At 39.3% G+C, this 17,303-nt stretch overlaps 1 protein-coding gene across 5 annotated transcripts in view; it reads right to left on the reverse strand.

Moving 5' to 3' along the window:
- The window catches only part of TCP11L2 (t-complex 11 like 2), a 37,939-nt gene that overhangs the window by 10,478 nt on the left and 10,158 nt on the right, over window positions 1–17,303 (reverse strand). For all 5 annotated transcript variants that reach the window (XM_026499752.4, XM_026499751.4, XM_057316309.1 and 2 more), the window contains 6 exons: window positions 15,298–15,433; window positions 11,142–11,262; window positions 9,875–10,095; window positions 8,916–9,052; window positions 545–732; window positions 157–338 (listed from right to left, as the gene is read on the reverse strand). In XM_026499752.4, the coding sequence (XP_026355537.2) occupies window positions 157–338; window positions 545–732; window positions 8,916–9,052; window positions 9,875–10,095; window positions 11,142–11,262; window positions 15,298–15,433 (985 nt within the window). The remainder of the gene's footprint in view (window positions 1–156; window positions 339–544; window positions 733–8,915; window positions 9,053–9,874; window positions 10,096–11,141; window positions 11,263–15,297; window positions 15,434–17,303) is intronic.

The following is a 17,303-nucleotide window of genomic DNA, read 5'->3' on the forward strand; positions in this document are numbered from 1 at the left end:
TATTAAAAGAAATTCTAGAAAAAGAAGGTGTAAGATAAGTTTCTCTAAAGTACAGTCCTAAATATCACACCCAGACATCCAGGATTGTTCACGATCTCTGAAACACACGTAGAGCCTTAATACGAGGATGAGCAGATAAAAACACTTGGAACTTACTCTTTGTTCATGCCTTCAAGTAGAACAGCTGAAATCCTTTTTAACCTGTTTGCAAGCTCAGGGACGCCTTCTGTAAGAGCACCCACCATGTTGTTGGTAATTAGGGACAGGCAGGCAATAATTTTCAATTGATTCAGCTTTTCTGTCAGTTCCTGAAGACGTGCTCCATCTGTCATGAGTGTCTAGCATATTTATTTTAAATGTAAAAATAGAAAGGGAAGCTCAATACCATGAAAATATAAAACAAGCAATGTTACATCCAAACTCCCATTTCTATCTGATTTCAGGAAAGTCATTAAACCACAACACAACACTAGACAGGCCAGGTGACACACAGATAGAATTAAAATATTGGAGAACTCGAGGGAAGAAAAAAAAACCCACTCACCTCTGGTAATTCTTTTTTCTGATAATCCCACTGTAACAGTTTTAAATAACTGTTATTTAGCACCAGTGTAGGGCTCAGGCTTGGCTTAGAGCTGTTCTCGGCCCCAGGAGTTAAAGCAGTCTCCGAAAGAGAAAGTAGTTCTTCATTTACAGATTCTTTTATCCATTCTGTAGTTTGATCAAGAGCACCTGAAAGTGAAAAGGCCACATATCTGTCCTACAGCTGTTAGATCCCTTGCATGCATTCTACATGCAGATGTTAAGCTAGGAGCTGGGCACAAATGACAAGACAGGCACACCCCTAAAGGAGCTTATAGTCCAGATGGGGAGACAGAGCTGTAAACCAACAATTACAGCAGAATACAATAAATGCGAGAAGGCACAGCGGGAGTGGAGGGAGCAGACGTCGTCCAGGACAGAGTCTAAGAGGAAGAGCTCTGTAAGTGACACCTAAAAATACAAAGCAGACAGAGGACAGGACTGTCACTCCAGGCCAGGCGAACAGCCCATACAAAAACCCAGAACAGTGAGAGAATACAGCACATTCTGGATGCTACAAGCGTATCTGTATTGCCGGTCTATAGAAAACGAGGGAGAATGGTAGCAGATGGCATTGGGTGGGTAAGCAGGAGCCAGCTCAGACATGACCTTGAATTTTGTGCAGAGAATGTATTTAGACTAAAAGCACTGATTATTAAACATTTTTGAATCCTGGACCCCCTGCGTGTCTGATTAGAGCTATGCCTTTCCGAAAACGCACAAGCATGCTAGTGGGCACACTTCATTTTACTTTTGACCCAGTTCTAAGTCTTCCCACTAGAAACAGTTTGCTTTTTATACCACATTTCTTATAAAACTGTGCATTTGGTAGAATTTATAAGGTGGAAATTGCTAACAAAACAAAACAAAACAAAACAAAAACAACAGACCGAACACAGTTGCAGACTTTTTAAAAAGCACCAGAGAATGAAATAAAGAATAGTAACCCTGAAATTCTTCCTCAGACCCAGCATTTGAACAGGAGTAATTTGTGAACAGCAATGCTTGCCACACGAGAGCAACACCGCCCCAAAATTTTACAACTTTGCTTCTCCTCAGTTGGCATATGTTGTTCTTGGTTTTTCTAATTCTGTTCATAAAGATGTAAAAGACTTGTAGTCTTTTGTTTAAAGGACATCCAACCGAGAGAGAGAGAGAGAGAGAGAGAGAGAGAGAGGAAATCTTGGTGGATATAATTACAGTGCGGCGTTAATAAGCATTTATACTGCCAGCTTAATCATTTACAGCTGACACATTTAAAAGCCCATTTAGTTATCTCAAACAAAAGCAACAGTGTACCATAGTGGTTCACAACCCTGGCTGATTTTAGAATCACCTGGGGAGCTTTAAAAAGAAAAGAAAGATCTTGGGCACAGCTCCTGGAGATTCTGATTTAATTGGTCTGAGATGGGGCTCAGGCATCTGTGTTTAAATATGCCAGGTGATCCTAGCAGGAAGCTAGAATTGAGTATGACTGGTAAAGCAGAAAGAGCACAAATTCAGAGTGAAACATCAGCTTTCCTCCAAGGGATCTAACTGCTGAGATGTTACTCCCACAAGCTAGTATAGTGACTGCTCTATATGGCCCCCAAACCAAGGTCAAACTCATGAGACATTTGTATCCTCGATTTTTCATGTAGGCAGTAATTCTCTTCATTCACTCATTTATTCAATGGTAACTGAGCACGTAATGTACATTAGGTGTTGTACCAAGTGCTGGGGATTCATAGATGAGTAAACATGTTCCATGCACTCCAGAAGCTCTTAGTCTACTAGGAGGGAGAAACACAAGAAGAGGCAATGGCTTTACAGGTATATTTACTTGAGAATTTTCCAGGAGCTGTGGAGGCCCAGGAGCACTGTACCTGAATTCACTCTCCACCAATACATGCTTCTGGTTTCCTGCCTGAGAGGCTTGGTCTAACCCCCCTGGAACTATCTTTGGTTCTCTAAATCTAAATCTGCCAGCTTTTACTGGCCTAGCCTAAATCTCTCTTCCCATGGGAAGCCTTTCTTGATCGTATGGACTCATCCTTAGTTAACGCTTCTCAGAGCACCTGTCTTTGAATTTTTGATCTGGCTGTCATTTCTCTTAAACAGCTGATCTAAAAAAACAGCTTCTCTACTTTTTAAAAAATTGTTATTAAATATTTCATGCGTGTTCATCTCAATTCCATCTCATTAATGAGATCACTGAAGAGTCCAATCTATGATCCTTATTTTTTATTTCTCTTTCCCTTGACTTAATTCATACCACAATTTGATAGGTATGTGAAATGTGGCTTTGTTTTGGCAGACACATTTGCTTTGGAAAATACTCAGATTATCTTTCCAGTGGTACTTGTCATACAGTGGGTGCTCTAAAAGCCTCTGCTCTCCATGTCTGGCATGAGAGACCTGGTAGGTTTCCAATTTAACTCACCATCTCTGGAAGTAACCATGGGCTTAAAGAATGGCTCAAATTGTCTCCGTCAGACTAATAAACTGATTGGTCCTACAGGCCTGCAGATATCTTTCCCTCCACACCATCATCCAGTAAAACGTATACTAATGTACACAGTACATGCAAATCAAGACAAAGTGTTTTTTGTAAACTCTTTAACAAAGCAGAGAAAATACTTCTCAATTCATTTTATGAGGCCAGCTTTGCCCTGATACCAAACCCAGACAAAGGCATTACAAGAAAATTACAAAGTGATCTCTTTCCAAAAATACAGATACAAAAATCCTTAAGAAAGCATTAGCAAGGTAAAGTATTAGCAAGATAAAACAGTACACTATGACCAAGGAGGTGGGATGAACATTTCAGGACTGCAAGGTTGGTTTAATCAGAAAAACATCAATCACTGTAATTCAGCACATTAACACAATAAAGGAGGAAAAAAAGCTCACTTACGTAGATATAAAGCATGTGACCAAATTTAACAGGTGACCTATTTAGATAAAAATTCTCACAAACTAGAAATAGTACTTCCTCAACACAGAAAAAGACATCTATGAGAAGCTGCAGGTAACATCAGACTTAATGGTCAAACAATGAACATTCTTCCCCTAGAAAGGCAAGGATGCCCTCTCTGATGACTACTATTGAACAATTGATTGGCTGACCTAGTCAGTGCAATAAGGCAAGAAAAAGAAGTAAAAGGCACACAGATTAAAAAAAAAGAAGTAAAACTGTCTTTGTTTGCAGGCAAAATGATCGTATATATAGAAAAAACCTAAGGAATAGTCCAAAAATCTACTAGCATTAATAAGTTAATCCAGCAAGTTCTCAGGCTGCAAAGTCAATATTCAAAAATAAATTATACTTCTATATGCTCGAAAATAAAAATTTTACAAAATACCATTTATAACAGCATCAAAGAACATAAAATAAATGGGATTAAATTGAACAAAATGAGTACAGGACTGGAGGGGCACCTGGGTGACACAGTTGGTTGAGCGTCCGACTCTTGGTTTTGGCTCAGGTCATGATATCGGGTTGTGAGATCAAGCTCCACATCAGGCTGCCCGCTCGGTATAGAGTCTGCTTAAGTTTCTCTCTCCCTCTCCATTGGCCCCTCCCCCCTCAAATAAATAAATCTTTCAAAAAAAATAAGTACAAGACTGGTACACCAAAACTAAAACATATTGCTGAAATAAATTAGACTTAAGAAGAGATACCCAGTTCACAAATTAGCAGATTCATTATTGTGAAGATGTCAGTTCAACATAATTCTAATCACCATCCCAGCTGGCTTTTTTGCAGAAATGAATAAACTAATTAAAAATGCATATGGAAATTCAAAGGACCTAAAATAGGCAAAATAATTTGGAAAAGAAGAACAACGATGGAAGACTAACACTACCCTATTTCAAGACTTAGCCTCAATAATCAGGACTGTGTGGTATTTAGTGAAGAGAAGACATATAGATCATAGGATAGAATAGAATCCAATAAAAAAAATGAAGTAGTGATATGTGCTACAATATGGGTAAATCGTGAACATACTATACTAAGTGAAAGAAGCCACACATCGTATGATCTGATTTATATGAAATGTCCATAATTGGCAAATCCATAGAGACAAAAAGTAGACCAGAGGTTGTCAAAGCTTAAGGGAAGGGAGAACGGGGAGATACTGCTAGTGGGTACGGGGTTTCTTTTTGAGATGATGAGAATCTTCTGGAATTAAATACTGATGATGGTTGTATAACCTTTGAATATACTAAAACCCACTGAATTATACAGTTTAAAAAATTAATGTTATCGCATGTAAATTATACTTCAATTACCAAAAAAATAATAAAGAGGTCAAAAACAGACTCACAAATGTATTGTCAATTGATTTTCAACAAAGATGCCAAAGCAGTTCAATAAAGAAAAGGTAGCCTTTTTCAAGGAATGTGTTTTTGGAAAGTATTTATGTCCTACAGGATTTTTGAAAGAATCACATGAAATGAAGTTCTATGAGAATGTGTTATCAGATATAAGACATTACCTAAATAAATAAAAACCTTCTCCGAGTATCTTAGAAGTTACTTGTGCTCTGGTCCCTGAGGAGTGATCTGTTACTCTTTCTGCAGGTAATTTAGTTGTTGGACCTGATGTGGTTATCTTGTTGATGCTTACTACATGCGTCCAATCATTGCCTAAGGCTTTCTTGGGTGTACTTTAAATCAGGCAATTGAATAAAATCTGTCTGTTGGTAAAATAAAGTATTTTCTGGAGTCAATTCAGAAATCTAGAGTGCTTCTCTGTATTAATTTTCCAATAATTGTTTTATTAAAAAATCATGTACACACAAAAATCCAACCCTTTTGTCCTTCTGCATGTTACTATGAGGCTCTTCTTTTGATATTAGGGCACAGTGACCGACTTTTGGCAGAGTGACTTGAGGATATAATTAACAGCTGACATACACTCTGCTTCCTGGACTCTTGATTTCTCTGGGAACATTTTTAGAGCTGGGCAATAATGACCTATATGCACAACTGGATTTATTCTATTCTTAAATCTCTGAAAATAACCAAGTCAATGTGAAAAGTACGAATGAATTGCAGGTCACTAAGCCTGGGTCTTAAGGACAGAAACAAATCATTTAAGATGAACAAAATTGTAATTCAAACCAATATTAAGGAATTTACTCCAGACGACAAGCTATCTTGATTCAAGACATGGAGACATTTGCACATACATGTATACACATTTGCATAGGCATACAATGAAACTAACCAATAAAACACTGGAAAGGAAAACACTGCTACAAACTTAGTTACTGTAGTTCAGGTTTCGGATTCAGGTGGTACAGAGCGTTCTATTTCCATTAATCCCTCTCTCCCTTTGGAGCTAAAAAAATACAGCCCTGAAGCCACAGAATTTTGCTGTGGAAGGATCCTTAGAAGTCATCTAATCTTATCTGCCACTCAGTGCTAGCACTCCCTCTGCAGATGCCCTAAAGAAAGTCAGTATCTCATCTGAAGACAGGCAGTGTTGTGTAGTGGCTCAATGTACATGCTTGGGGGCAGAGACATGTCTGGTTTATCCAGGCTTTAGCAGTCACCTAGGTACCTTAACCTCAATTTCTTCATTTATATATTTTTAAGATTATTTATTTACTTATTTGAGAGAGAGAGAGTACAGGCAGGGGGAGTGGCAGAGGGAGCCAGAGAAGCAGGCTCCCTGCTGAAGAGGGAGCCCGATGTGGGGCTCAATACCAGAACCCTAGGATCATGACCTGAGCCAAAGGCAGACACTTTAACCGACTCAGCCACCCGGGTGCCCCAATTTCTTCATTTGTAAACAGTGAGTGATAACAGTGCCAGATTCATAGGGCTTTGTGAAGCTTGAATGGGCTAATAAAGGTAAAATGTTTGGCACACAGTAAGGACTTGGTGTATAATAAGTGTTCAACAAAATGATAGCTGGCACTACTAGTAGTAATAGAGAGGCCCATTCCAAGCTTAAAACATCTCTAGCTGCTAAAAAGGTCAGAACTGGCTGCCTGTGATTTCTCTCCATGGATCCTAGTCTGCCCTACAGAGCTTAACCCAAAGTCCCTGAATCAATATCAACAGGAAGGCAGTGCTCAGGGCCCACGTACGTCTCCTTGTTACCAAACAGAATGTGCACAGCTTCATGGACTGTTCCCCCCTAAGACCCTCCACGACCCAGGCCCTCTTTCCTGCATGCTCCGGACTCTTGGAGCCCCTTTAAAAGTGGTACCTGTTTGGCTTTGTTTATATAAGGCTACCATATTGACTAGCTTGACAGAAGACGAGGAGTGTGGGTGAAGTGGGTGGATCATCTAACAGCCTTATAGTGTGGTTAATTAAAGCCCAGAAGCCAGGGTTCAGAGTCTGCCAATGAGGGAATCAGTAAGCTAGCCTTTTGGCAGCTGTGCAACATCTGGCATCATAATTCCCTTGCCTGTGAAATAAAGGGTGTAACAGTCCCTACTTGAGTAAGTAACTGTGAGGTTTCATTGAGGTACCACATTCTCTATTCCCAGGCTTTCTTGATCCTTCTCTCAGTCCAGTTTTAATGCCCACTAGTCCATGAACCTATTCGCATCAGGGTTACCAAGGATCCTCATGCAGTCATATGCAATGGTCAAGCCTTGGCCTCCATTTTTCTTGACCACTTAGCACTGTCATAGTTGATTATGTCATTCTCCAAACACTCTGTTCACTGTCTTACAGAACATCACCAGCTCCTGGCTTCCTTTACCTCTCTGGCTACTCTTTCACAGTCACCTTTGCAGGATCCTTCTCCTCTTTTCGGGCTGTAGATGCTCTAGAGTCCCAAGTCAGGCCTCTTCAGTATCGACACTCACTCCCCAGGTAATTTTATCTAGTGTTATGTTGTGGCTAAGAGCATGAATGGTGTAGCCAGACCATCTGGGTGTCCCAGCTCTGTGGCTTGCCTACAAGTTGTGTCATGGAGGCAAGGGATCTAACCTACCTATGCCTCAGTTTCCTCATTCATAAAATGGGGAGTAATTTCCTAAAGTTGTTGCAAAGATCAAATTAGTTAATATAGTTAAAGTGCTTAGCATGTGGTAAGCATTTTACACATGTTAGCTATTATTCAGTGTCATGGCTTTATCTATCATAAATACACTGGTGAGTCCTGAACGTATACCCCCAGTACCCACCATTCCCCTGAACTCTAGCCTCTTATATCCACATGCCTACCTGATGTGTCCATGTTGATGTCAAACAAGATCTCAAAGTTCATATATCTAAAACTGAACCCTGATTCCCTACCACCTCCCTACCTGCCTTCCCCTAGCTGCCCCACCTCACAAGCAGCCAATACTATTCATCCTGCTGCTCAGGTGAAAATCTTAGCATCATCCTCAACTCTTCCCTTTTCTCTTTCATCCAACTTTCAGCAAATCATTTTGTTCAACTTTCAGAATACATCCAGAATCTGACTTGCTCATACTACTTCCACCATTGCCACCTGGACCGGTAGTTCTTGCTGGAGCAGCTGCGATACCACCTCCTTGGGGCCCCTGTTTCCCCTCCCTCGTTGCTCCCATATGATCTATTCTCTACCAAGAAGCCAGAGTAGTCTTAAAAAATGAAAATCACATGCTGCCCCCCTGATCAAAACTCTCCAAGGACTTCTCATCACACTTGGAATCAACTCTCAACTCTCACTTCCTAGCAAGGCTTTACAGGACCTGCCATTGTCTACCTCTCAGCCTCATCTCCTCCCAGTCTCTCCCTGCCTACTTTACTCCAGCCATACTGTCTGCCCTTGTCTGTCCAACTTCACATGCAAGCTTCACACCTTCGCACTTTCAGCTCCCTCTGGCTGGAAGGTTCTTCTCTCACATTTTTACATGCCCCTTCCTCTTTCCTTTGCAAACTCTCCTCAAATGTTACTTTTTAGAGAGGTTTTCCCAGTCTACCTTATCTTTAAAAACACCACCTCCCCCACTCCTGCCCCACTGCTCTCTGCCCTTCTTTCCTATTTTTCTTCACAGCACTTAACACATCTGACAATATACGTTATTTGTTTGTTTGCCATGCCTACTAGAATGTCAGCTCCTCGGGGTCACACCATTGTTTTGTTCACTGCAGTATTCACAACCACTAAGCAGTGTATGGGATACAGCAGGTGCTCAATAAATATATTTTTTTAATGCATGAAGAAATGAATAGTGCTTGGCACAGTTCTTGGGACATGGGCAGACAGCTATAAATTTGTGATGCTGATTTTAGAAGTTAAAAAAATGTTTAACAGAAGAGCCAAAATTCTTTAGTGATACTCTTTAAGACATCAAAACATAAACATCATATTTCCATCCAATGTTAATATATAGACACTGTATTGTACTTACTTGGAGTTTCTTCTAAAATTTCTTGGAACTTGCTTCTCTCATAATCCACCAACTGGCGTTGAAGATGTGGTCGAAGACTCCTAATTGTAAAATTGACCATGTCCATTTTCATGAGGTCCAGGACATGAAATATTTGTCTAAAAATTTTAGAGTTAAAATAGTTAGAAAGGTGATTACGAAATTAAGCTGAAATTCATTAACTGTGATCTACTTAACAGGCTGGAAAAGATAAACATCCCCAAATAGTTTTGAAATTCCAACTGCCATTGACAAGGTCACTATTCGTAGAAGGCATTACACATGCATTCCAAATGTATTCTTCACAGATCTCAAGAGTATTTGCTTTAGCAAATACAGTACCTCCAGCAGATCCACTACACCTGGCCATAAACTGACAGACACTAAGAAGCATAAACAACGAGTCTTAATGAGACAAAGAAGATTCAAGAAGGAATCTTCCTTGGAAAGCCCTGAAATTTTAACGAGTCTGAACAAAGTGTATATGGTTTCTATTCCTATGGGCATTGGGGGGGGGGGGGGGGTAGAGAGAAAAGAAAAAAAAAAGGACAGGGTAGTGAGGCACAAAAATACTTAGCTTTGCTAATCTGGTTTTCTTTTAGGATCAAGGATTCCTTTGGGAGACCAGTTATTATTCTGTGTTGCTCAATTCCCACACTTCCCTTTTGTTTTGTTTTGTTTTCTTAAATATTTATTTATTTATTTGAGAGGGAGAAAGCATGAGCAGGAGGGGCGGAGGGAGAGAGAATCTCAAGCAGACTCCACACTGAGCACAGGGCCCAATTCAGGGCTCAATCTCCTGACCCTGAGATCATGACCTGAGCCAAAACCAAGAGTCAGACACTTAACCAACTGCACCACCAAGGTACCCGCCCTTCACATTTCCCTTCTGAATGAAATCGAAGGTACTCTCAGAAAATGTAAGCAGCGAAAGTGCTAACCTCAGCACCTCCACGATGTTGCTGGTAGCCTTTAGCTCTCTGATATCGTCATCTCGCACGGGAGCACACAGCTTTCCCATTGTACTGATGACATAGTTGGCCAGGCCTTGGATGTCAACAGCACTGTGCTCAGCCTGTTGCCTAATGAGGTCTGTGTCCAAAACTTCACAGATCTGGTTGCGAAGGCGGTTGCCTCCAGGAGTCAGAAAAGAGAGGAGAATCTACAGAGAAAGGAAAGTTAACAGTATCGTTACGTGAATACGGGTTGTCATTTTTTACTTCAGTGTCTAGATGACTAAGCTCCTTGTCCATATTTGCCGCAGAAGTTTACACTGACTGGTGGTGGGTCAGAGGAGCACTCTAGTGTCTCAACTCAAAAAAGAAAGCTCTATCTTCTGAATTAAAGCTCCCCCCCTTCAACCCATGGGAAGTTACCGAAACTAACAGAATAAGAGCAACTGGAAAAGAAGGGGTATTACTGAAATAACTTCAGAAAGTTTATATTTAAACCATGCAAAGAAAGAACAAGTTGCAGATCATGGCTCCACAAGAACCCTTTAAAGAAGAACAAATGGAAATACCCCATGGGCTCCATTAGTATATTTTAAATATAAAATATTTATTATATATTTTACAAGCAACCTATCCTGAGTATTCACCACACAGCAGACACTGTGCTTACACACTCAGCACATGGTTAGGAGTATGGGCTCTGAGCCAGAGCGCCTCAGCTCAAGTCCCTCTCTATCCCTCAAAGCTGTGTGACCCTGGGTGAGTAAGGGAACGTGGTTTCTTTTTATCCAGTAAGAATTCAGTAATAGGAGTAACTACCTCACAGCATTATGGTAACAATAAATGAACAACCTAGTGTTTGGCATAGAGCAAGTGCTTTGTGAATGTTAGCTAAAACTATAACCCTCATATCACTTGAATCTTACAATTACCCTGCAAGTACTCAGGATGCTAGGACTCATGGAGGGAAAGCCTTTGCTAAACCCATCACTAAACCATACTGTCCAACTCCCGAGTCTGTGCTCTTAACTACTGTGGCCACTACTCTGTGTGCTAAATGCTGCCCTGTGCTCTTTCCACTGCCCTATTTCCCTAGCCTCCACCCCACCCCACCCCAGGAAGTACACTTCAGAAAACTCCCTTCCAGTGATTGCACTTACTCAGTTTTCCAAAAAGAATCTCCAATACCCTTTGGAGGACACGAAAACAGGCTTTGGGGGAAAATTACTAATCAATACAGACAACATCAACTTGCCTCTCTGATTTCTTCAAACAGTTTGATGGCATGTTCATACTCGGGAGGCTCAGCATTCAGTTCTGACTCCAGGACATCCCAGAAGGCCTGGTGGACAATGTGCTTCACTCGACTGGCTAAGCTACAGGAAGGAAATGAATTGTTTTTAAAAATAAGCATTATTTTTCCTGATTATAACAGAAATGTGCTCACTGTAGGAATCTTAGAAAATGCAGAAAAAAAGAATAAAAATGGCCCATAATCTCATTTTTAAACTTTTGACACAATTCCCTTGTTCAATGCATTGTTTTAATATAGTTGAGGATAACCAGTAGGTATATTATGTACTCATCTCATTTAATATTCTGTCCTAAGAGTTTCCCCAAGACTTTAAAAATGCTTTCTTGCTATAGATTTAAGTTCATAAAATTCTGTCTTAAGGAGATGCCATAATTTACCCAGTTACTCTTTAGATCTTTAGACTTGTTCTAGATTTTGGGGATGAGGTGGCAAAGTTGCTCTATCCTCAACAGCTGAAGTTTCATTGCACAGAATAGAACAGATTGGCCCCAAGGAGACATGCATGCAAATTGCTGCCAACTGCAGTTTAGATGTCCCATTTAAAGTTAGCCAGACCAAACTGCTGAAATAGGAACCTTCCTAGGAAGAGCTCACAATAGAATTGGTGGCCACTTTGCTTCACCTCTTATGTCAATGCCCTAAAATAGGTGCACATTTAAATACACATCCCTACTGAACTCCTATATTTGGCAACAGTTTTAAGAAAAGCACATATTTCCCTGCACTGTACTTATGAGTCTCCATCCCCTATAGGTCATACCTCTCTCCCAGGCAGAGGCCAGAACTACTTCTTCTTCTAAGTACCTGCCACTGTACCTAGCACACTATCTGGCATATAGTGAGTGTTTGATGAATGCATGGTGAATGAATTAATAATTTGATAGTTAAGCACATCACCTAATTTTTAGAGTATAAATAGCTAAACATACAATAATGCTATGAGAAATTAAAATTAGCTTTCTGAGGAGTGTAAGTTAAAATTGTTTCTATAACTGCAAATGCTATATTCTACTCAGCAACTTTAAATGCTAAAACTTACTCTGGTTGCCTGACTAGATTCATTCAATGTAAATGCTCTTTCTAATGCTGACCCTCCCGAGCAACTACAGAACAAGAAAGGCAAACGTTGCTGGCATGGACTTTCACTCTGAACTTTACAAGCCTCACGTAGTTGGCCTGAATGGAGCAACCAAGAAGGAGCTACAACAACTTTAGAGCTCCTGCAGGGACATCAGAGTTTAAATGTAAGTTTTCCTAAAAGCTGAAAGATACTTTTTAGCCTTTTAATTTTCTGGAGGATGGTGGGGAAGAATGAGATCAATAAAATCATTTACAAGCATTCCTACTGGGTATCAGAAATTGGACATATTTTGCCAAGTTTTTTCCCCCCAAAACAATATTTGGTTAAATACAAGAGTCAGTGATATATTTAAAAGTAACAACTTGGCCATTTGTGGAAAGTCATCTAAAAAAATCAACCAATCATAATATGCCATTTCATTTTTAGAGAAAGATAATTGTCCTAAGTTTGCATTTTGCTTTCCTTGCTCACATTTTCCAGCTATGGCAGAAAATGAAGGAAGGAGGCATTCCTATTTCCCATGGTATCAAAATACTTATGTTCAAGGCACTCAGATGCCCATGAGCATGCATTTGAAGTGAGTATTTTAGTCCCCATCATATCCTTGGGGAATATGAGGCTCAGAAATGTTCTCAGCAGAGCCAGGATTCAAACCCAGAACTTGTCTGATCCTAAAGTGCCTTCACTAATGTCTGTATTTGCAAATTTTGAATTTAAAGTATAAATACTTCCAAAGTGTCTTTTGCTGTGCTTCATAAAACATACTAATTTTAACATTCATTTTCATCAGTCAGTCAAAAATGTTTATAAGGCATCCAATATGCGCCAGGCCCTGTTTTAGGTGCTGTGGTTACTATAGTAAAAAGTGTCTGCTCTCAAAAATTTGTTAGCAGGGATGGAAAGACAAAAACAAAACACATTAAAAATAAATAAGGCAATTTCAGAATGATGAGGAAGACAGAATGAGACAATGTGGTAGATAGTAATGGAGAGGGTATTAACTTCACTGGTGGCTGAAGAAAGCTTCTCTAACACAATGACCTTTGAGCTGAGACTTGAAGGAGGAACCAGAAAGCAGCCAGTTAAAATCTACCAGAACAACACTGAAAAAGCAGAAAGAAGAAGGACAAAGTCCTTGAATAGGATCGGGCTCGTGTACTCTGAGGTCAGCAAGGAAGCCAGTGTGGCTGAAGCATAGCAAGCAGGAGGGAAAGGAGTAAGAGACTTGGTCAGGGAAGCAGGGCCTTGCTGCCATACTAAAGGGTTTGAGTTCTGATTCTAAGTGTAATAGAAAAACCATTGAAGGACTGTAAGCAAAGAAATGACCTACTCTGATTAACCCTTTAGAAAGATCATTCTGGCTACCATGTGGCTATGGAGGATGGATTATGGGGGGCTAAGGATGGAGACAGGGCAACTAGCTAGGACTTAAAGGGTCAAGGTCAGAGATGATGGTGGTCTGGGCTAGGAGTGTAACTATAGAGCTGGTATAAAGGATTATGGTGAAATGCAGTTACCATAGAAAACCAAACAGATATACCTATTTTGGCCAGTAATCTTAAAAAATATTGATGATTATTATGAATAATAACCCCAGGAGGGAAAGGAGTAACTAATACCCCAAAAAATATTAATGATTATTATGAATAATAACCCCAGGAGCAGGAGGCCTATGATTCACATTTCAAAGAAGGAAAATTATTATGCTTGCTACTTTCCTGCTTTAAAACAAATAAACATAAAAGCTCTAAATAGAATCAAATATTATATGCTGTCTTAATTGATAGAGGAAATGCCTCTGGATTTATAAATGACAGTGTGAGGTTGAAGATTCAATGCCATTATTCATGAGTTAACTTTGCCTGTTAAGATGATTTATCTGTAGTTATTGCTCCAAGCCTTTTCTCCTTTTTGTCCCAGGGGATTTATGAGCCGTCAAAGTCACAGAGGCTGAGGTAGGATATAAGGGCATGGCTCTAACTAGAGGTCCCTGGGCTGGGGGTTTGGGAGGGGTGTGAGGTAAACCAGGTGCCTGTGCAGTCGTGATTCCTATCTCCAGCTGCTTCGGAGTTACCTATTCTCAGCACTTTGGCAGCTCCACTACATTTATTTATTTTCACAACCTGAATATCAGTTTTTAAGAAGTCGATCTGCAAACATTTCTTGAGCATGTTCTAAATGTCAGGCGTTCTGCTAGGCAATGGGGATAGAGCAGCAAACAATATAGACATAGTTCCTCCATTAATGGTGTTTTGGTCACATGGGAAAGACAGACACTGAACATAAAATTATAAGCCTTCTTAACAAAAAGGAGGTAGGCGGGCAACAGGAGTCTTTAGGAAGGGGATTTAATGTAATCTAGTACGCTCAGGAATGTCAGGAAAAGCTTCCCTCAGAAAGTGACATATAAACTGAGTTCTTTTTTTTTTTTTTAAATGATTTTTTATTATATTATGTTAGTCACCATACAGTACATCCCCGGTTTCCGATGTAAGGCTCAATGATTCATTAGTTGTGTATAACACCCAGTGCACCATGCAATACGTGCCCTCCTTACTACCCATCACCGGTCTATCCCATTCCCCCACCCCCCTCCCCTCTGAAGTCCTCAGTTTGTTTCTCATAGTCCATAGTCTCTCATGTTTCATTCCCCCTTCTGATTACCCCCCCTTTCTTTATCCCTTTCTTCCCCTACCGATCATCCTAGTTCTTATGTTCCATAGATGAGAGAAATCATATGATAGTTGTCTTTCTCTGCTTGACTTATTTCACTTAGCATTATCTCCTCCAGTGCTGTCCATGTTGTAGCAAATGTTGAGAACTGAGTTCTAAAGATTATGCGTAACATGTACCCTTGAGGAATAGTTTTAAAAACAAGTATAAGACCTTGTTAGAGAACTAACCAATGTCTACTCGCAGCGGCTATTATACAAGACTTCTAGGAATCAGTGTGAACGTGTGTGTATGTGTGAGACTTTGCAGCTCAGTTACACATAACAAACGCCTCCGGGTTACCTGTTCTCAGGGAGGGCATCTTGTTTCAATTGAAAGTTCTCATTTACAGCAATTTCATGAGCAAGTGTCATGTTTGATAAGTTCCTTGCTGCAGCCATCACTTCGTCAAATGTTACGACCCTGGGAGGGCTTGTTGCTGAAATAAAAACAAAACGCAGTTCATGTCATGGAGGAAAAGCTGTCATCCAATGAAGCCTCCTGATGCAGACTGAGTTTGAGTTATTCTAACATATATATTCAGGGTTTTACAAGTAAGAATACATACTAAATTAGGTAGATGTCCCTGCTTACTACTTAAGACTTCAAAAATTCAAGAACTCCTTTGATAGTTCCAGTCATGGTATTGATAATAAATTCTCAAATGTTTTAGAGACTATCTTACTAATATAAGCTATTATAAGTTACTTTTCTTTTATTAAATCACCTCATATTTCAGTACCTATTGATATCTGCATTTATTACACATACTATACAGGAACTTGATAAGACTAATTCTGTAATTTGTAACTCGTTAATTTAAGCAGACTCAAGATGAAATAATTGGTTTTTTACAACTATAACTTCTAAAAGTATAGGTAGTACAGCATAACGTTTAGGTCTGATTCCAATTTTTGTCAATTGGTAGATATTATTTGACTTCACTAAGGCATAACTTAACCTCCTCAGGGCTGTCTTTAGGTGATTAAATAAAAATAATTTAAGTACAGAAGAACAAACTAAGAAGTTCATAAATGTAGATAATTAAAATAAAATTAATCTGGTAAGCTGGATAATCTACTCAGTAGGAACCAGTATATAAAGAATTATTCTACTTACTTCTAAAGATTATTCTGAAAAATTATTCTAATAAACCATGTCTTTTAAAAATTATTATTGACTCTTAGCTTCAATTAATTAAAAATCATTACCTCAAACAACGGTACTGACTGGCAATATTCTGCTACCTAAAATAATTTTTCAAAGAAGCAGAGGAGAAGGAAGAGGAAGAGGAAGACCATGTGGAGGAGGAAGGGGAGGAAGAAGAGAAAATGGTGATACAGGGAATCAGTAAAACCCCTCTTTAGGATGCCTGCTCCCCTTGTTAGAGGCATCAGCCTCATATATAATATAAAGCGTGAAAAAAAGCACAGAAAGCTAGGTGGCTGCTAGTAAATTCTTTTCTCAATTTTCTGTCCCATTAAGATTCTTTTAAAAAATGTCTGTACCCTTGGGTCCAATAATCCAATTATATCCAAAGGAATTCCTGGAAAGGCTTAATGCACCAAAACGGTCATAAAGCACTATTTGTAACAGCAAAAAAAAAAAAAAAAGAGGAAATTAACTCAATGTCCAATGATAAGTCAATGGTTAAATAAATTTATGGTATATTCATTTGATGAATTAGTTTTAATGTATTAAAAGTATGTTATAACATGGGTAAATATTTTAGTTATAATTCTTTTTTTAAGATTTATTTATTATTTGGGAAGGGGGAGGGGCAGAGGGAGAGAGAGAATCCAGAAGCCGACTCCCTGCTGAGCATGGAGCCCAACTTGGGGCTGGATCCCGGGATCCTGAGATCATGACCTGAGCTGAAATCAAGAGTTGGCCGCTTAATCGACTGAGCCACCCAGGCGGCCATGTTTTAGTTATAATTCTGAGTGAAAAGAGTCTACACATATATACACACATATGTCGATGTGAAAATGAATATGACAAAGTGCCACCAGCTGTCATCTTTGGGTGATACTATGGGCAAAATTTTCTTTTCTCTATGCTTATGTATCTTCCAAATTTTTAAAAATGAGATCATATAAATTTAAAATATACACAATGAACAAATGTTTCTGAAGTGGGCATTTGATTATATCAGACATTAGCTGCTTCTTTCTGCATTTGCTTTGTCTGTTTAAGGTGTTATAGTTCCTATACAAAATGTCAATTAAAAAGCTAAAAAAAAAAAAAAAAAAGACAAACAAACTTGCTTTACACACCTCAAGCTTCCACACACAAAAAAGGGAAAAGAC

This window comes from Ursus arctos, unplaced genomic scaffold (genome assembly GCF_023065955.2).
Source record: "Ursus arctos isolate Adak ecotype North America unplaced genomic scaffold, UrsArc2.0 scaffold_21, whole genome shotgun sequence".
NCBI classification, from domain to species: domain Eukaryota; kingdom Metazoa; phylum Chordata; class Mammalia; order Carnivora; family Ursidae; genus Ursus; species Ursus arctos.